This window comes from Haemaphysalis longicornis, unplaced genomic scaffold (assembly GCF_048455015.1).
Source record: "Haemaphysalis longicornis isolate Haplotype H1 unplaced genomic scaffold, Haemaphysalis longicornis Haplotype H1 scaffold_4, whole genome shotgun sequence".
Classification (NCBI taxonomy): domain Eukaryota; kingdom Metazoa; phylum Arthropoda; class Arachnida; order Ixodida; family Ixodidae; genus Haemaphysalis; species Haemaphysalis longicornis.
In genome coordinates, this window is record NW_027526361.1 from 224,850,210 (window position 1) to 224,871,031 (window position 20,822).

Here is a 20,822-nt window from a genome sequence, read left to right on the forward strand (position 1 = left end):
CGGACGAAAAGAGCATGCCGGCTTACCAGCTTCTTTCCCGCATTCAATTTCTGTCGCCGTAAAACCATGTTCGCGACTTACTGATGCCCGCGAAAAAAAGAAAATCGAAACCACAAATTAGGATGTATGGTATCACGGGCGTGCAGTTCGAACTCAATGCTGTTTAGAGCCAAAATACCATTATTTTGGGAAAATAAGGCGATTAACCAGCGGCTCCGGTGCGAAAACGCGCAAGAAATATAGGATTCGGAGTCAAACGACAGCAGTGCTGAGTGGCCCTGATAACAGCGCCACAGCGTTTGAAATATAAGTAACAAAAATAATGCCATAATTCGCCTGTATTTTTCTAAGTGGAATACTAAGAGTTTCCGGGTGCTGAGCCCGTCAAATACGAACCAGTTTTGTCGTTCGAGGCAAGAACACTATCCATTACTACGCCAGCTCTCATTGTTAGCCGCTTTCCCTGTGTATTCATCGGTCAGTATACTTGATACGTCAGACTATTATAGAGAGAACGGTTAAATCGAAATGCAACCCTCGATTTGATTAGTCCCTTTGATTAGATTGACACTTGGCATTCAATTACAGCACCTCTGTGTACGCCTATATAGTGGTACCGCCAAAGTGAGGTGCAGATGGGGTAAAAAGTATGGCATCTGGAGGCTGAGGGCACTGCTGCCTTGCTAGGCGCCTCAGTTTTCTTTTTCAGGTTTCTCCTTAGCCGGCGAAAAAAAAAAAATTCTTACATTCGAGCCACTTGTTCAGTTAAAACGAAATCGGTGCGGTTGCATTTGCTTTAAGGTCATTTGGATAAAATGTGCGAACGAAAGGAACGACTGATGGTTAGGCACGCGTGAGCAGCCGGTACCCTTTTTCTCGCGAGCTTGTGACTCGGCCGGCGGGATACGCACGCCTAGACCCGGCTTTAAAAGTTCGCGACACGGCGGGCCTCGCAAGTTTGCTCGCTTGCTCGCTTTGGCAGCAGTATTGGCTGCCCGTCGGTCCTTTCGTTTTAGATGCGGAGCATCTCATGCTCGGGGCTGTGTCCCTCCCTCCCTCGTTGCCGTTGTCCGCACTCTACTGCGCATGCGCGTCTCTACAGCCCCGTCAGCGTTTGGGCTGACGTCAGCGCAGTACACTATAAAACGAAATAGTTAGGAGGCGCCCGGTTTCGGTCCCACGACTCTTTGGCCGCAACGAGAGGTACGTGGCGCTCTTCCAACTGCGCTACAAACCGAGACGGAAACATGTGCTACGGACGCGCCTTATGCCCTTCACTCATTCAAACTACTGATACAACGAAGGCACGCGAAGCTGAACGTCAACTGAAACGACGAACTGAAAACTAACGGGAACTTCAGTCGACCCCATGGCTGCTTCGCATACTACTCAAGGGAGGATGGTGTAATTTTTCCTAGGATCTATCGTTTCTGCCTTTTCCTCGTGTTGCATCGCTTACCATGGAAAAGCACCGCGTTCGATGGAATAAATTAGTCGGGAGTCGGCGCTGCGTCTGTTCTGATTTCCGCGTGCGGGTTTAATTGGTGTAATTTTTTTTTTCACCAGACCCGGAATTTTGTCGCCGCCATTCCCATTCTTTCCCCTATGGCCGCCCTGCACTGGCTGCACACTCATTTTACAACGCCCACAAGCGCTACTTTAGTCACGGTACCCGTCTAGTCGGCATCCGGCGGGCGCATCAGCAGAGGGCGGCGTCAAACCGCGCCTCGACTTGACGTCCCCATGGCAACGTCGGCAGCGGAGTGGAGGCAGCGCCAACGCAGCCACGCGCTTTAAACAGAGGAGCTGTTGTTGCTGGCCGCAATGTGTGCGCCGTCATCACAAAGCCCTGGTCATAGTTACTCTCACCGTTTACCGCGCACGTGAGCACGCGTTTTAAGAGGAACGCCCGGCGTCGTCCAGGCTTGCGCGTGGCGCTCGCAAATAAATGAATGAATGAATGACATTTATTAAAATGGGGGAGGCCACATGGCCGTAGTTGGGGAAGGGGAAGAAGGGAGGAGGGGGGAGATCATCATTCAATCGTTAGAGATGACTCGTTGAATATAGATGATCAGTGGTTTCTTTGGGGAGGGGGGGGTGTAGACCCCATCTCAAGGGGGGCGCATAAGACAGCTCGCGCTACGGACGCCCAGTTCGCAAAGCCACTTGCCGCCGGTTCTAGCGCGTGCTGACGGGTTGCACTATGGGAGCAATGTGAAAGCCTGTGGACAAAACGATCCGGGCCCACCAGTCATGCATGAAGAAGACGATATAGGGTGATATGACGATGACTGCTACCACCGTGAAAAGCGACGACGGAACACGTAAAAAATTACGCCCATCTTCCCGCGAGGGAACCCTGATGTGATGCGACGCATCGGGGGGGGGGGTTCAATTAACGTTTACATTGGGTTGATTCTCTAAATCGCGTGAAACGTGTTGTGGACGCGTATGATGCATTTCCATCACATGCAAGTCAAGCACGGAGGTATCGTCAAGCAAAGTCAAGTCAAGGGCGAGAGCGAGCGATTGACTGTGACTGATCCGGCGCCGTGCGCTCCCCCGCTTATATTCCCGCTTTTGAAAGGAGAGGAGCCGGGGGGAGAGTCGCGCGCATGCGCACGCTTGCGCGCCGGAGCAGACACAACGTAAGCGAAGCGCGCGCACACCAGCTGTTGCTATGATAATGAGAGGGAGCGACAGCACTGCGCACAGCTGTCGGAGAGAACGGAGGAGAGTTGCGCATGTGCAGTGAGCATGCGGACAACGCCGCGACAACGACGCTGGAGGGACATACCCGCGAGCAAGAGATGCGTCGCATCTAATAAACAATTTCGAACCTAATGCAAGTCGTGGTGGTGTGTGTTTCAATGCGTACATAGAAAGAAATCCTCCACCTCTGCTATGGCTCAAGCCTTGCGCGACATAGTGCAAGCTTCGTCAATTTCTTTCTCGTTCTCTGTTACGTCGCTCTGCGGTTCGATCGACGGTAAAAATTTTTTTGCCGAAATGCTCCAAACATTGATCACGCAATAAAAAAAAGAAAAAAGAAAATCGTGTTCTCGATTTCTGCAAGCACCGAAAGCTTTCTTTCCTGCAGAGTTTAGGCGCCATGAGGAAGAGCCATCGCGTTGGCGCGTATACAGCGGTAAAGCCAGAAGGGCGCATGTGTTCTACGGCAAAGCCAACTTTCATCGCTTTCATCACTCGAAGCCCTTTCATCCACGGCTTGAAACAAAATTGAATGCCTAATCGTATCCGCCAATCTTTTAATTTGTCCAAACTTCCCTCCGCTACATTGCTCTGACAATAAAGTGGCGATGAAGAAAAAATACAAGTTCGATTCATTAACAAGGACCGCGTTGTCCCAATAAAAAAAAAAACAAAAAAAAAAATCAGAGGAACTTGCTGCTGGGCGTGCTGGTTACGGTCTGAGAACATGGTACGATGTTCCTGTTATATTTTCAGCCCCGAGCAAGCTCGGCCAGCCCTGCCCTCGTATTGCTACCGATAGTAAAACGAGGGCCCGCGATAAACGACGTGACAAGCCATTCGTCCATTGCGCAGTAGGGATTGTTTATGAAATCCCCCTATCCTCTAGTACGTCCTATACCGGTCAAACCGCAAGGTGTTTGAACGACCGTTTGAGGGGGCACGCGCAAAACTTGACTAATAATGGCATACGTTCGACCACGCATTGCAAACCTCGCAATTGTGAGCCACGATTTTCTCCGAAACCGAGATACCGGGCGAAAGCGAAAATCAGAGGGCTAGAGAATTGTCAGAAGCACACGGCGTAAGATTGAAGGGAAACGGTTGTGTTAATGAAACTTCGGCGCCTTTGTTCAACGGTGAAGTGCGGTTTTAGATTTTTTTTTTCTTCAGTGACGCATGTTGGCACTTCTGTGCTGTTTTCTTGCGCATGTACGTTTGGGTGTTGGTATAAATGCACGACGCTTGTGACGTCTGCCCGTGTCCTCTCTCTCGTGCGTCGGTTATTTGCGCTACTTATCACGTTCGAAAGAAAAACAATCTAGATATGGAGGAAAACGAATGAGGCAGTGGCGACTCACCGGAAACTTTCTCGCCCAGTTCTTACAGCGACAGGCGGACTGCCGACCGCGGACTGCGACACGCGGACTTCATGCCGACCAAAGCCCCTGCCAAGACACGACTTTGCGAATGCAGTGGGGCCCCTAGTTAAGTTTTATTAACGTGTGGCTAATACACTGGTGACTGTTTTTAGTATTCACCCTATCCTGTCACTGCTGACGGCGCGCAGAGCGAAATTTCTAAGTTTCAAAATATTTATTATATATTTTTTTGATGAGCACCTTTCAGGGCTAGAATGGAGTTGCGCGAGTTTCGAAATGCTAGTTAAAAGGAAATAAACAACGCGCACACTCACAGTTCCCCATTTTCCGCGTGGCTACGCTTTCCCCGACATTTCCCACTTGTTCGACGCCATAGGTTTCCGAAAAAAAAAAAACAAAAAAAAACATAGCAGCATTAAAAAAAAACAGCTTCATTCACATTAAATCAGCAACAATAACAGTGAACAATGCACGCTGTGCGACGTAACGGCTTTTATAGGTTTTGATACCGACACTAAAATATCCATTTACACGATATTTCGGTTCTCGGTTTCATTCACCCCAGGAGGCATAAACCGGCTCGCGAGGCCAGCGACGTTGCCTGGAAACATGACACTCCAGGTTAAAACTCCTGGGTTGCCTTCACCGTTGGAGAAACCGAAAACAACAACAACAAAAAAAAAACGCAACTTCGCGTCCTGGCTTCGATATGGTAATCAATCCGCACATAAGCGCACACTCTAAAAAAAAGTGGGGGGGGGGGATATTGCATTTTGCCTGAACGGCTTTATAGAAACAACGACCCTCTGAAGTTCGGTGATCGCTGGACGCCACTTTTCATTGTTTATAAGTGTGGACCAAATGCAGCGCTAGTCGGCGCAGGGACGTTGGAGGTAACTAAAGAAAAGCTAAACAAGCTGAGTGGTGTCCGCCCCCTGCTATTCGTTCGCTATGCGCACTTGCTCGCCCAGCCGCAGTGAATATTTCATTCTTTGTCTCGGGTCACTGCGCTTAGCCTTTTGCTGGTTCTCCACGCAGACGTGCACACAAGGTATAAATGAAGCTTTTTTCTTCTTCTTCTTTCGGAACCGTAGTTTCACTAAGCACATTATCGTACGCGATGGTTTATTGAATTGCGTTGCGTACTGCTGTGCGAGACCAGTAGCCGCACGGCAAAGGTTTTCACGGCTTTCCTGACGCCACGGCACGCTTGCAGCGGCTGAAGAGGGCATCTTGAGGATGGCTCTGCAGTTCTCAACGCAGTCATCGACAGGAGTTGGCAATCATGCCCAACTGCCATTGTTTAGCGTGCAAGCCACCCCGGAGGAGCTACTCCCCTTCTAGTGAAGGAGCGGCAGCCGTTGATAAAGTTCGGGTCCCTAGTGGTACCTTCTCTGAAAAAAAAAAAAAATCCTTTCTTCTATTTTTCTGCAAAAATGATGGGGTTGCCCCCGCAGAGAATGGCCCTTTTGAAGCCGCTTGCAAGCGAATTCGCGAGGCCATTCTTGTCAAATCTCGCACGTGGACAGCTCCTCAACCCGAAGCCATATTGTGATAGGTTCTCAAAGTTTGACAACAAAAGAAAATTGCCGCAGCTTGCACTTGTGGCGGAAGGCTGGGGGAACAGCTGAGCTGGCGGCCCCTCTCCCGTCGTCCGAGACCCGGCTTTCGCACCTCACACGGGTTTCCGAACTCGCCGCTGAAAGTTCTCCATGACTGGCAGGCTCGGATCGTTTCGTCCGCAGGCTTTCACATCTCTCCCAAAGTGGACAGCGTTAGCACGCGCTAGAACCCGCGGCAACCGGCTACGCCAACTCGGCGTCTGTGCTCCCCACTTAAGCGCAAACGCACGTGAACTGGCGAGAAGAACAGCACGAACGCTGGGCATGCAGGGTGTTCTCGAAGGTCGAGCGGGCCGACGCCGGGCGCTCCTTTAGAGGCGAACGCTCACGTGCGCTCGGTATTTTCCTTTGTATTTTTTTTTGCGAGCACCATGTACACGTGGCGTAAGCCGACGCGCAAGCCTGGACGACGCCGGGCGCTCCTCGCGAGGCGCACGCTCACGTGCGGTCGGCTGGGCTGAGTTTTCTGGCAACGCTTAAACATTCCTGCTGCTTAAGGAGTATTTGTTGCCCCCTGGGCTTTAAAAATATGCTATATGAAATGAAATGAAATGAAATGAAACGAAACTGCCACAAAATGATAGAACATCCAGTGGTGGATCCTCAAGAATGCACGGGAACCTCATCCCTCTCTCTTGTGAACTTGAGACTCCACCCGATGCGCACGCCTTGCTTTAGCTCTAGGAAAGCCCGCAACACGGCGTTTATCGCACGTCCTTCGCACACCGTTCCAACGGTGCTTTGCCTTCTGTCTCAGTGGTCACACTTGCTAGCTTTAGCAGTTGCATCATGAGCTGCCTGTCGCTCTTTTTGTCCAACAGTACCAGCATTTCGTCGCAGTGATTGCCATCTCATCCGCTTTATCAACTTTCCCGGGCGTGTAATGGGTCCGCTCTCAATTACAATGCATACAAGCGGTAGCTTCCGGGACGGCTCGAGGCACCGTGCAACGACGGGCTCGTCGGGAAAAGTCAGGCCGCGAGCCGCCACGCCACGGCTTTTAGTTCAACGTCCCACTAGCCACCAGCTCAGAAGCGGTGCGAACGCAACGCCATCGCAGCCAATGTTGCTGCTAGCTTGGCTGACGTCACAACTCGCAGGCGCTCGCTTCTTCTCTGTTCTTCCGTCGCTCTCTTGTTAGAATTTTGTTAGAATGACATAACTAATGACCACGCAATAATAAAATATGACAGTCGAGCAAACGAACATGACCAATACTGTACTGTACTGTACTGTACTGTAATATACTACAATATACTGTATACTGTAAGCGAATATATCGACTTAGGCCAAGTTGTGACTCCGGATCCCAATTATGAGGCAGAGATAATTGGAAGGATAAGAATGGGGTGCAGTGCATTCGGCAGGCATTCTCAGATAATAAATGGCAGCCAACCACCGTCCCTGAAGAAGAAAGTGTATGACAGGTGCATCTTACCGGTACTCACATACGGGGCAGAAACTTGGAGGCTAACTAAGAGGGTTTAACTTAAATTGAGGACGACTCGGCGGGCAATGGAACGGAAGATGATAGGTGTAACATATTAAGGGACAAGAAGAGAGCGGAGTGGGTCAGGGAACAAACGCGTGTGAAGGACGTATTAGTAGAAATTAAGGAGAAATGGGCGTGGGCAGCGCATGTATTGCGCAGGCAAGATAACCGTTGGTCATTAGGGTAACAGAGTGGATCCCAAGAGAAAGAAAGCGTACCAGGGGGAGGCAGAAAGTTAGATGGGCAGATGAGATCAAGAAGTTTGCGGGGATAAATTGCTCGCAGTTAGCACAAGACCGGGATAATTGGAGATTAATGGGAGAGGCCTTTGCCCTGCAGTGGGCGTAGATAGGCAGCTGCTGATGATGATAATACTGTACTAGGCCCTGATCAGCAAATAGGCACTGACCGGTAACGGTCGATACTGAATTTGGTATGACAGCTACGTTTTACGGCAGCAGTGGCTGATCGCACTGCGGGCAAAGCGAAGGTGGCGAGATGATGATGATGATTAGTGGCTCTCTCTTTGAATCGGGCGTCGGTTGTCAGCAACCGACTTGCCTGTTTTATTCCACTTACTTGCCCTACTCCTAGCTATCCTAACAGATTTGCCTCCCCCATCTCCCCCTCACCCCTGTTTTAAACTCACATCCCTCCCTCCCCCCTTTTTCCTCACCCCCGCTGCTCTAAATTCTCATCCGTATGATTACTCCCCCTGCGTACCCATCCCTTCCCTACTTTTCCTCCATTAACACGCCGGCCGCCTCTTCGTCACCTCTACGGCCCTAAAGTTGAGGCTCCCCCTCGCCCCAAATCCCAAAGCCTCCGCCAGCGTCGTTTCCTCATCACCCCTGGATGGTCGTATTTCTGTGCAGCCCCTGACAATCTGGTCCACAGTTTCCCGACCACTGCCGCAGCATGCACATGTTTCATCCTGCAGCCTGTAGCTACCCGTGTATGCCCGGGTTCTCAGACACCCCGCCCGTGCTTCGAAGAGCAATGCACTGCCTCTCGTATTGCCATAGAATCCCTCCTCCTTAATTTCCCGTTTCTCTGCCCTATAAGTCTCCAGGGTTTTTTTCGCTTCCATTCTCTGTGCCCACTTAGTCGTCTCGGCTGCCGTTACCTGCTCTTTAACTGTTGTCTAAACCACACTTCTCCCTACCGACTTTCCGTACCGCTTGGTCAGCTGCCTGGTCTTCCGTCCCCACCACGTGTCCATACTCCTCATATACAGGTACCTAAACACCCTCGTGGTTGATTAAATTCACCGCCACCTGACGGCGCGAGCCAGGAATTTCCCGGAGCGTCGTCTCACGTGGGCTGAGGCTGCGTGAGCAGGTCGTTATCTATAAAGCTGACCGTGGCCTGAACATGGCCCGCCACAATGCCGGCCACAAATGATATTTAAACGTGAGGATCGATTGTTACATCAACGCAAAACAATTGTCGAAAAAAAGACCAAATTATTAAACTTCTCCGATGCCATTCTGGAACGAAGCGGAAGCAAGCTGAGCCTCTCATTTTTATGTAACAATCAGAGCTTCTGTCCGAAAGATACAACGAAAGTGTAACCGATATTTGCCCCAAACAAAGGGGAGAGTTTACGGACGGCATGTACGTTTTCGGGTTAAAATGTTCTAAATGAATGAATGTTCTAAATGAATGAATGAATGAATGAATGAATGAATGAATGAATGAATGAATGAATGAATGAATGAATGAATGAATGAATGGCTGCTTCCCGTAAAGCTCACAAAAACATTACGAAGGACGATTTAGGAAAAAAGTTGTTCACAGTCCACAAGACTCGCTTTGTTTCTCTCTCTTAAGGAGGCGGCTGTGATTGAAAGCGGCGCAAGCGCTTGGCAGAGGTCCCAAATCGATCGCCGGGAAGAAACAGGAAGTTAACGCGACCGCATACATGAAACGTGTACGCGTACACGCGCGCTGGATCCACGCCGTGGTTACCCGCAAAAAGGCTTTCCATTAGGGTCGTCGTTAGGGAGAATGGGTTCTGTGGTAGATTTTCATGAACCTAGCAACGCTCTAGTTATTCGCGCGAACGGCAACAGCGGCACAAAGCCTTAAGAAATCCTCGCTGCGTCTTATCGGCGTGTATGCATCCGCCTGTGGCTTAGCGATCTGATTTGTTTAACTGCAGCAGCATGCAGCAGCAAAAAAAAAAAAAAAAGGCTTTTTTTTTTTGCAGGAAGTATTAGTAGCGGCATTGTCCCCGTGAATCAGGGGGCACGGCTGCCGGGAGATGGCTTAGACCGAAGCGCCAGTATTGATTCGCTACATGAAAAATACCTCGGAGCTCCGCTTTCTGCGACGTGCTGTGAATGCAAATCTCGTCGGTACACGCATACATAGCCCTGAATGAAATTATGAACCCAAATCGGCCTCCACCGGGAATGACGTAGGAATTACCCTTCCCACCTGCCGATACGTCGGAATCAAAGGGGGGTAACGATGACTCCCTTGCAATAACTCCCCGATGGTGATCTTGCAATCCAGAGTGAGCGGAGGCCGCGCTGTAGGCTTGTTTCCTGAATGAAAGTACGAACCCACAGGTTTCTACGCCGCATGTGACGTAGGTTGGCAATACTGTAACCCTCTTTAATCCTCGCCTTTATTGGCGGTGAGATGTTTGAGTGGCGCCCCCTGGCTCTGACGTCGGCTTAGGGATTCGCGCCGCTGTCGTCTGCTACACTCCGCTTGTGAGGGGCAACAGTGCCTGGGCTAGACATCGCCCGCTTCGTTTTTGTAGTGCGTTAAAAAGCGTATTTCTAGTGACTCAGTTATTTTGCCAGCTTCTGACGCATCTGAATAATTCTAAGCTGTATCCCCCACAAGTTTGCAACAAACGAAGAGATAGAGAACAACTTTCTTCAGAGTATCGGTCAGAAGATCGTGTGTAACTCGTCCTTTCTTGCTTATTCGCGAGGATCAGCGATCAGAGCTTCTCGATAAGTATTCAAAATGCGTAGGCTTCCCTGCAGTATTTTTTAGATGCTCCTATGAAGACTCAACAGTCTAATACTACGTACCAAGCAGCGGCCTCTACACGCTCATCGCACAGCAGGAACTAAAACGGCTTTCTTCTGTTTCTTTCGTTGTTGTCTTGTATCGGATTAATGTTTCTTGCTTTTTTTCTGCCCAACGCATTAATTTTTCTGCGCCGTCACCAACTTCTTATTAGGAGGTTTCTGGATGTTTGGGAGCCTCACAAAGGTCGTGTGGATATTTCCTTCATTTTGTATGGCATACATTCCCTTCTTCACAGATTGGCTTTCATTACGGCTGCGTGCAAGAAGGTGAATATCCGCAGCGTGCTTTGTTTATTCACATAAATATACAATAAGAAAGTTTGTGCTACGCCACCGCGATCGCGCCCTAAACAACGTGGTCCACACTACTCGAAGGCGGCTTTTGTGCTCCGAATTTCTGTCGTAATTATATCGTTATCATAACGAACTGACTCTCAACTCGAACAATGATGACATGTTTACGGTGTTGAAGGCATGATATATACGCTAAATAACGTAATAAATAGTATACCTGCATATATTACAAGACTCGAAACCGATCCAAGTAGCTCATTATTGCTTTACAACCCTTCCAGGCGCGAAGAACAAATCCTATTTGTTCTTCGAAAACAAAAGAAAATTACTTCTACTCTCTTGTCCTGGTCTGAGGACCTGGCCCACTAACCAGATCGATTTAATTGTTAAACAAAGTTTTCCCCTCCTCCTCTTACTCCTCCTCCTCCTCTTGAGTGCAGTTTTCCTATAACGCATATCCGAATATCGGGAAGATATGGCTGTGCAAAATGTTCCGAAATATCCCTCTAAGTTATAAAAAACATATATGTGTTACTATAAATTTAACGAAGACGTGACTCGTTTTGCTCAATAAACCTCCGTACTGGTTAGATGCCGGGTATAGAATCAGCACGCGCGTATATACACACTGGGTTATTTGGAACTCAACCTACAGTTTTTGCAGTCTATAGTGCATGTCGGCAAACTTTCATGCCTTTAAAACGTAAAGTGATGTGACAAACGCGTTCGAGCGTTCGGCAAAGTTGCAAAAACTGTTTTACCTTACATATGATTACCGGGAATCGTGATGCCTTCTGCCAAAGCCGACAGCCCTGAAGGCCTAGAATTTGTTTTGGTCTTCCATTTTCGCTGTTGTCGGTTATTAGCAGCTGACTGTTCCTTTTGTTCGAATGCTTACATGAGAAGCTAACGCCTAGCTCCAACTCTTCGCGCTCCGCACAGGCGCCGGCAATGTTTCTGCCGTAGCGGTATCCAAAACTATACTTTAATTGACACCATGAGCTAGTGTATGCGATTTTAAGCCTATTATTATGATAAAAAGTTACCCACACGCCAATTCTGGTGCGGACAAGCATCAGACGTTGACCGACCGCAAAGAAACAGCAGGGAGAGCGATCCTGAGTGAAGCAGACGACAAATGCGAGAATCCCTAAGCTGACGTCACGGAGGCGCGCTTCGCAGCGCCGCCTGTGTTCGCGCTCACCGCCAATATACGCGAGGCTTAAAGAGGGATCCAGCGTCAGACTGCACCCTGCCAGTAAATGGGAGTCCGCGGGGAGTAACTCTGACTCTCTTGCTTCACTGGCAAAAGTGTGGCAATAATTAACTCCCTATGGGCGAGGGTCCTTGTAATCCTGTGTGAGCGGAGGAGACCGGGTGTAACGTTTACCTTCTTTGCATTTCTTAACGTTTTTTTTTTCATTCTTTCACAGCAGCCTTAGATTGGAATAAAGATGTGAAACAAACGTGTTAAACAACAGCAACTACGGCAAACAACACGAAAAACCTTCCGGATGTCTCATCATCATCGTGCACCCTATAAACCCCCTACACACTATACGTACACCCCAACTCCCCGTATACGATGGGACACAGGTCCCGAGAGAGCCTGAAAACGGTGTTGGCCCGATTTCACCGAGACGACTCCCCTCGTAACCCGGCCACTAGGAGGCGCGGGTGCCGATATTACGGAGGATGGCCTTCCCGGTCATCCAAGATCTCCACGGGGTTCTCGCGGGGGAACGGCTAGCGAAATTTTATAACCTAGTAGGTACAAGCCCGTCGCTTCTTGTACGCACCCAGCGCCCCCTAATTGTTTGCGTATAACGCTCCTAAAGGTTTGAGCAAAACCCCGCAGCATGCTCGGCCTTAGTGGCCTAGTGCAGTGCTTCTCGAATGGCGGTTCCAGATGGCACTTCAGGGGACCGATAGGTCCTCCCCGAGCATCCCAATCATTTTTCCTTTTTGCCAAACGTTGCTGGAAATGGGAAAGGGTAGCTTCGCTCCATGACTTGTTCATTTAATTTCTCCGCGTAGCCCATGTTTTAACACTGGCTTTCTGTGCGACACGCCAGTTAAGCAAAAAAGCCAGACACACAAAACGCTGGGTAACTATTAACTGCAACCGCAAGTTGCTTGGCAATATAACACGGATAAGCGTAAAATTCAGACATAAAAAGCGCGCATTAAATAAGTATGTTGACGACTTCACCTGAAAGTGCAAATTGTTTGACATTATGACACGATCAACATTAGTACATCGTGCGGGAGGGGCGCAACGCGTAGAGGGGAGGGGAGGGAGAGGTGTGTATCGCTGTCAGAACACTCCCGGAAATTTTCTAATCGCCGTATCTCCACCCCCTTTCCGTCTTTTTTCCTCCATACTCACACGCCGAATCGACATATTAATATGTAAAAACGAAAACAAAAATCACGAGGATGAAATAAAAGCGACAGACATTGTTTGGGACAGGTTTTAGTTTTGTTTTTACAAGTGGCATATAAAACCCCCCGAAAAATCTTTCTGGCTACGCCACTCTCGAGGGGTCAAACATCACTTGCAAGACCGAAAGGGGTCTCCGGCTCACTCATCGTTTACAAACACCGGCCTAGTGGGTTAGACCAATTGTTTCAGTGGGAACGACCTGGGTTCGAGCCCTAGCAGTGCAATAAATAGAAAGACCCACGATTTTCTTTTCCTGCAAAATGTTCTCTCGGCTCGATTCTACGCATGCTTTTTTTTTTAATAAGGGTGGTTTGGCATCTTCTAGTTTAGTTTAGAGACGCGGCGCGGCATAACAGCGCGTTTAGTTAACGTCCTTAAATGGCGGGAAAAGCCTCCTCTTGCGGCCCAAGAAGAGGCGCTTTGTTGCGACATGGGGCTGATCAGAGGTACGACAAACTTATCGCAGATGGGACGAAGAGAGGGTGAGTTCATAATTGACTAAACACACTTGTTTGGAAAGATACTTCGGGGAGCGTGTTGCGCAAACCATGCCGGGGTATCCACTGAGGCCGGAAGTGGCGGGCAGGGGGCGAAACTAAGCCATCCGCTTCAAAGAATTTAACAATTAGGCAAGAAAGAAATTGGCATGATTTAACGGGATTTATAAGCAATGCGAGCAGTCAATCAGACTTACCGCTCAACTAGAAATCTGTAAACAGCCTATACTTTCCTTGAGAGTTACCACGCTAAACCTCTTGGTACGCAGTTATAATCTTGTTAATCTGGACTTCGCTTTACGAGGGGGCGCCTTAATGACCAGTAGCAAGACGAAAAAACGACAAGTGAACAAATCACGCCGCAAGTACGCCGCGGCCATCCAAAGTAATTCACATTAATTTATTTATTATAAATTCATTCACTTAAATTTATTCAACTGCAGAGGCGCTTGAAACATTCGGAAAGCGAGTGGGCTTAAAGGAGCCATGAAGAAAAAACACAAGTTTGGTTCATTCAAAAGATTGCCTCATTAGAATCATACTGACGCCAACTTTAACGTAAACTTCGCTCAAATAAGTTACATAATTAGGAAAAAAAGGGAATGGCCATGAGACCCACTAGCTCATTTCCCGCAACAGAACCTATGATGTCATACCAGCCAGCTCTGCGATTGGCGGAGGGCGGCGCAAGCAAACGCAAATTAGACAGAGCTTATAAGCTTGCCGAACGGCTATTCGTGCTTAAATTTCGGGCACATTCTTTTTAAAGCAGTAAGAATGGTGGGACAAACAGTGGAAACTACGAAAGCGTGTGTAAACATAGAAGTACCGATGCGTACTGCTGTTGGTACTGCGCGCACTATGCTTGGTTCAGCTGCACAGCACTGCGGGGCCTTGGGGTTGTCTCAGACGACACTTGCCGATTGACGCAAGCAACGGTGTCTTACGTGACCATATTTGTTGAGCGAGCACTATGTTTCACGAAACGATTATCTCCCTGAACAAAAACAAGCCAGGTTTAAATACGGTCAAAAACAAACCAAGGACCGAAAACGGCTTGCCACGGTATGGTGGCGCCATCTAGGTTCACTAACGGTAAACAAGGCTTCGCAATCGGCTGCAGAGCGGTCGGTTAGCGTGATGACATTGCAGACCACGAAAACGCAGGATTTAGCGGGAAAATCGAAATTTTAACTTAAACTAATTTCTCAGTGAATAAAGCATCGTTTGCATTCGGACAAGCGTTGGGGGCACTATAAAACACGAAATCTTTCGAATAACACAAACTTGTATTTTGTCTTCATGGCTCCTTTAAGGAAGCGCCAGCATTTCAAAGGGCAATGCCTTTGGGAGGGGGGGGGGGGGGGGGGGGGAGAGGTCGAACAGACCACCTGCACCTCCGGTGTGATCACCCTTTCATGATGGCCTGAGCTCGCAGGTTGCGCATTAATTTTTTTTTTTTTGGTTTGTTTTGCGTTTCCGTTTCGGCGCGTGGAGTGCCGATATAAAACCCCATTTTCTTGTGAACCGAGAAGGACTATTTCAATTTCGGAAGTCGCCGTGTAATTTTTGAAACCTGCAGTGTTGCCCGAATCGTCCGTCTGTACCAGAAACTTGTGCTACGAACGGCGATTCACTTCTCGGAAATGACAGAGATAATTCCCTCGTGGATATAGCACCGTCGTATTAGCGGTTAGCAAATCACTGAACGCGAGCGCGCTGATTTCGCCGGAAAGACCGCAAAATTCTCGGTCCTGCTTCATTCGCCTGTAAACTATCACCCGCGAACACCTCAATTCCAAAGTACAGATGTTTCGGGTCAGAGCAAAGCAAACTTCATGGGGCACTAAAGATCACTTCCGTTCAAGCCCCTGGAGACTTTTTAACGATTCTAGGCTTCCTGCTCGTTAAGGTTAACCCAAGTATAGCCGACAGACCGCGCATACTTCGCACATGTTTATATACGGTTAGCTTCAGAACAAGACAAAACGCGTCTCCTTCGGGACCCCTAACAAGAAGCATCCGTCGTTGTCAAGCGCTCGGCGGGACTCTGCCGACGCTGTGTCGAGTGACAGCGACTTGCACGCGTGACACATTCACAGTGCCAAGTGTTTACGCCGCGGCAGCCTCCCGTCCTTGCCGACCGCACGAGCGGCTTTTTCTTGAATAGGAAAAACAGCCGCGGCGGCGGGAGCTGAACACGCGCGCGCGTGCGAGCCGTGCAGCGAAGCGCCCCCAACGGGGCCAGCGGCGCGCTGCCCCCCTGGCGCCCGCGATGAGGCGGCAAAGCGTCGCGCAGGCGGGTATCACACGCCGCGGCAAAACGCCATATCCTCCCGACGCGGCGCTAAGGCCGGCGGCTGTTGACCCCCTCCCCCGAATCTCTTCGCGCTGCCATGTCCAGAAAGAGCGCGCTTGGACGAACGCCGCGTGCCCGGGAAGTCGCTTCATTCGACGCTCGTTACGTTAGCGGCGTCCGGCCGGTTTTTCTGCCCGGAAAAGGTCGAGCCGCTGTCGAGAAAGGGTTGCGGGGCAGGGGGTGGTAGACCGCGCGCGCCCACAGGTTGGGCTTCCCCGCACCGCTGAGCGCGCGGAGGGGCGAGCGTTGCGGAGAAGCAGACTCACCAGGCGGCCGCTGCTTCCTCGGCGGACGTGGGCTGGGGAGTGTGCGGCTGCTCGGGAGATGCGGCAGCGCGGCGCGGAGCGGCCGCCATCGCGGCCTCGGCGGCGGCGGGTTGCGGGCTGCCGTTGCCGCCGCCAGGGGCGCCACCCTCTGAGGCAGGGGCGGCCGCCACCACCGCCGCTGGCGCCACCGTCGCAGGAGCGCCGCCGCCTTCTGCCGCCACCGTCACTTTCGTCGATGGAGGAGAGACTCGACGGCCACTGGTGGAAACAAAAAAGAAGAGACGACAGTGTGAAAGGCACGTTAGGCTGTACAGCTCAACGGGCAACGACAGGGAAACAAAAAAAAATTGGCTGTACAAATACATCGTGTTATCAAAACGATGTTTTCTCCGCTGTGACTGCAGACTGAAGTGCAGGCTATTCATTAAAAAACAAGCAAAGAAAACGCGTCAGGCTGTTTACTGCACACGTGGATGAAACTTTTGGCATAGTTTCGTTATCATCTATAAATTCATCATCGATCAAAAAAGGATGGGGATTGTAGTCGTACGTTCTCAGAAAACGTGACACACAACACTGCTAGCACACTGCCATGGCTTGCAAATGAGTGGCGGGCGAACGCCGTGTTTCGATCACGTGGTCGCTGGAGGGTTTCCCGCTGGGCTCATGCTCGCTACATACGCCAAACAGCGTCGGTCACTCCCTTTCTCCTACCAAAATTTAAATGGAGTCGTGGCCGAGTGCATATGGCCACCCATTCTACAATCCACATTTATTTGTCATCATAAGTATATTCCCCCCCCCCCCCCTCCAAGGAAAACAAAAATTAGCAGTGCTTCGCTCGGCTATGCCAGGATATACGTAGCGCGAGTTAAGGTTCAGCTGGTTATTCTTAGCTTTCCTGGTTGTCTACGATTAGCTTGACTATCATGCTTATTGCTGCTTCAATGACACACACACACGGTATACGCATTATGTGACACATGTATATTCATCAAGCGGCTCCGGCGTAGCGTCACCAATCGCCCCAGAGTTAAGCTGGTTCCACAGGCGCACGACGGTGTTGCTGCGACGCACGAGCCATCGGTTCCATACCCGGCCACCCCTCGCGTGATCATCAAGTGTACCGGGCCGCCACGTGCCACGCTTGCGCAGCACGGCTCTCCAGGAGCCACGCGAAACTGCTCAACCTCGGCCAGTGTAGCTCACGCCCCCCCCCCCCCCAAAAAAAAAAAAAAACAGAAAAGAGAAAGAGGAACACATCGGAAAGACCTCGGACCAGCCGCGATGCCAAACCAAGCATGCTCCCTGTCGCACCCCCAGCTCCAACCCCCAAACCTGGACTTTACGGCTGATTTCCATGCGCAAGCACTGGAGGTCGTCAAGTCCAAGCACATGCTGTTATCGTAATGGCAAGAAACATGATGTAATAGCAAAAGAAATCACCTCCACTTGCACTACTAAAGCTAAAGCTTCCTAATGGGGCCAACGGCGTCCTGTCAAAATAACGCTTTCCCCCATGGTCCGGTTAGCCGACCTAAAAGCTTTGATGATCGAGATCCCCGGACACACTGCGCATGCGTGAAACCGGGCTTTCATAGTGCTAAGACGGCTACTGGAATATTGCAAAAAAGAACGCTTCTAGATAACACAATACACACATCTATCACGAGGAAGGAGAACAATAGTATACCTCTATCCTCTAAACCACGCATCGGTATAGATTCAGATCATTCGCAAATGCGTTTAGTAATTGCGCGAAAATTCGTCGCATGGGTTCGTTCTTCGTTTGCTATTTGGGTCTTAGAAGGTGTGATGATCGATTGGAGGCACTTTCCTTGGATTGCACGAAGCTTTCGCGCTTTTCTCAACTTTATTGAGGAAGAGGTGGTAAAGTTTTTGTAATGGTAGAATGCCTTAACTTCACCAATTACACACTTTTGTGCCAACACAATGCGCTACACGGTCGTTACTCTGAAATAGTCGGCAAGGAATGCGTACGCACTAAAAATGAATCGTTTTCCCCGGTACAACCTCCTCCGAAAAGCAGAGTGACACATAAGCTCGCACACTATAGGAGAGGATCCCAGAACCTCTTCTAGCCAAGTGGCGTCCGCTTCATGCGACAGGCTCCACCGCGCGACATGAAGCCACGGGGGAAAGCTAGCTTGCGGGTTTCATGACGACACGAAACACGGTCGAAATCTTCGAAGCCAAAAACCAGGGCGCAATCATCGCGGTTCCCAATGTGTGCAAACCTTTTCCAGGATGGCGACCGAACAATCACACTTTGGAACAGCTTAGGCTCAAACCGAAATGAGCGCAGGTGACGTGACACTAGTACCCTGTTGGCGGTACAAGCGCGAGAGGAGCGAATGACGTTTCGCACGCATGGATTGTCTTTACCAGCCCCGCGGTGAATTGTAAGGCGAGCAAACACTCCAAGCGCGAACAAAATCGGCCACCTTCGCAGTTGACATGCGAAGACAGAGGAAACAGCGAGCTGGTGGTCTTCCCTAGCTTTCACTCGGCTTTTCTTAGGCTTGTCCCTTTCTAAAGAGAGAAATCGTTAAATAGCGAAGCCTTTTACATGCAAACCGAGTTAAATAAAAATCCACAATCCACCCTCGTATCAAGTCCAAAATCTTGACTGCCAAATTCTGAAGCCAAAGTCCACTCCAACTCAGCCAAAGGCCAAGGCCAACTACAACGCTGCGAACCCAGAGCAAATGCTGCGGGCCCCGAATAAGATGATATTGCAATCGGATAGACGCCGGTTTCATAACGCGAGGAACCCACGTTCGACTCCAACCACGAGAAGCGTTTTTTAGGGGCGAAGTCCTTTAGGGGCTGGGGCTGTTGGTGTCTCTTGTCGTCGTCGTCGTAATCGTCTCAAGTAGTCACAGTACTAAAACACCGGGAATCTCGTTTACGCCTCGCGCTAGAACGTACCGCGTACTAAAAAAAAAAACACCTGGACGCTCGTTTACGCCTTGCGCTTCGTACTTCAAAGACGCTACCCTTTTACAGCAAAGCTGCGTACTTCTACCCCCCCCCCCCCCTTTCGGTTTCATCATCTCCGCGAGCAAAAGCGCCAAGGCGCCTACAATACACTTATACGCTCCGTGTTTTGCCCCTCCCCACGTTTCACGTTAGTGGAGATGGGACGGGATGTTTTTTTTCTTGAGGCTAGCACTCCCAACACCCGCTCGTGGGTTCCTTTCCCCCTCGCCACTTTCGCTCACACTTCTTGCCTAGCATTTCCCCCTCTCCACTTCACCAAGCGGAAATGTCTGTTAACGATCGGCACGGACAGAAGAAAGCTTAATCAACTCCGCTGTTAAAAAAATTATTAATCGGGGCACACGCGTGTTTGACGGCGAAAGCCTGGCAATACTTATTAACCTCTTCACTGCTACATCGTTCGTGGTGTGTCCTTGTTCTATTCGCATAGCACCAAGCTCAGGGGTCACGTGGCACGCACCAATCTTCAACTTCAGCGTTTCCGATTTACAGTTTTGTGAATCTTGGGTACTGCCACATGGGCATTGGGTATTTCGTCTTGGCTATGTGCCACGACCAAAGGAGCAGCAACAAAGACAACATTGATTGATTGATTGATTGTAGGGTTTAACGCATCGACACTACACAGGCGATGAGGCGCGCCGTAGAGGAAGGCTCCGGATTAATTTTGACCACCTGGGCATCTTTAACGTGCACCGAAATCTCGTACACACGGACGTTTCTGCTTTCCGCCTCCACCAGAAAAGCGGCCGCCGCGGCCGGGAATCGAACCCGCGACCTCGTGCTCGGTAGCACAGACAACAGTTTCAGTTCCACCGTTGGCAAAGTGTGGAGGCAGCGCATCGGGCTGCTAGTGTGGAGAAATCAGGCGGAGAATTATTCCGAGCAGGTGCGCTAACGAACACTAGTTACCCGAGTTGAAAAAAAAAAAAAAGAATGGTATGCAACCCACGCGTATACTTCCATTGCTATTTACGCTCGTATAAGCCGCTGCGCCAACACCACTTACGCTTAAGACACACGCAGCGTGTTTGTTTCCACGCGCGGCCGATACGCGCCGATCCCTCCGCACGAAACGTGCTTGGCATCTGATACCGGCCGTAAGAGGTTGAGTGATTTTGCGGACGCAGTGGAGAATGCCCGCAATGCAGACGCACGCATTCCTGCACTGCGCAACGTAAGCACCAGCTTGACGAAAAATCTGCGAGCTTTTAGGAATCCCAAGACGTGAACTGGCAGACCAAAGTCCCGGCGATCAACGCCTGCCACTTCGCGCTGTGGAACATTTTCTACCGCAGAATATTTTGTGTAACCCATTCTTTAAATAATCCTTAAGGCTGAAAGTTGGGCTAGTTGGTATTGACTTAGAGCCATTTTACCGACGAAAAAGAGACGGGGACCTAAAGAGAAGCAAACAGGACAATCGCTGGACTTCAACCCAAGCGAAGTCTAGACTTCAAGCAAAGCTGAAGTCTAGCGATTGTCCTGTTTGCGATTGTCCAAGCAAAGTCTAGACTTCAAGCGAAGCTGAAGTCTAGCGATTGTCCTGTTTGCATTTCTCTAGGTCCTCTTCTTTTATTCGCCGGTAAAATGGTTCTAAATGTAATCCTACCCTAGTTAAGGGTCGCAGCCGCTGGCCACCATCCGACTGGAGTAGCATACACTTATATGC

The 20,822-nt window shown here is 49.9% G+C and overlaps 1 protein-coding gene across 2 annotated transcripts in view; it reads right to left on the bottom strand.

Annotated features, from left to right (window-relative positions):
- LOC144179661 (protein Aster-A-like) overlaps nt 1-20,822 on the bottom strand; it is a 79,546-nt gene that overhangs the window by 42,656 nt on the left and 16,068 nt on the right. For both annotated transcript variants that reach the window (XM_077708100.1, XM_077708101.1), the window contains exon 2: nt 16,127-16,384. In XM_077708100.1, coding sequence (XP_077564226.1) covers nt 16,127-16,384 — 258 coding nt within the window. The remainder of the gene's footprint in view (nt 1-16,126; nt 16,385-20,822) is intronic.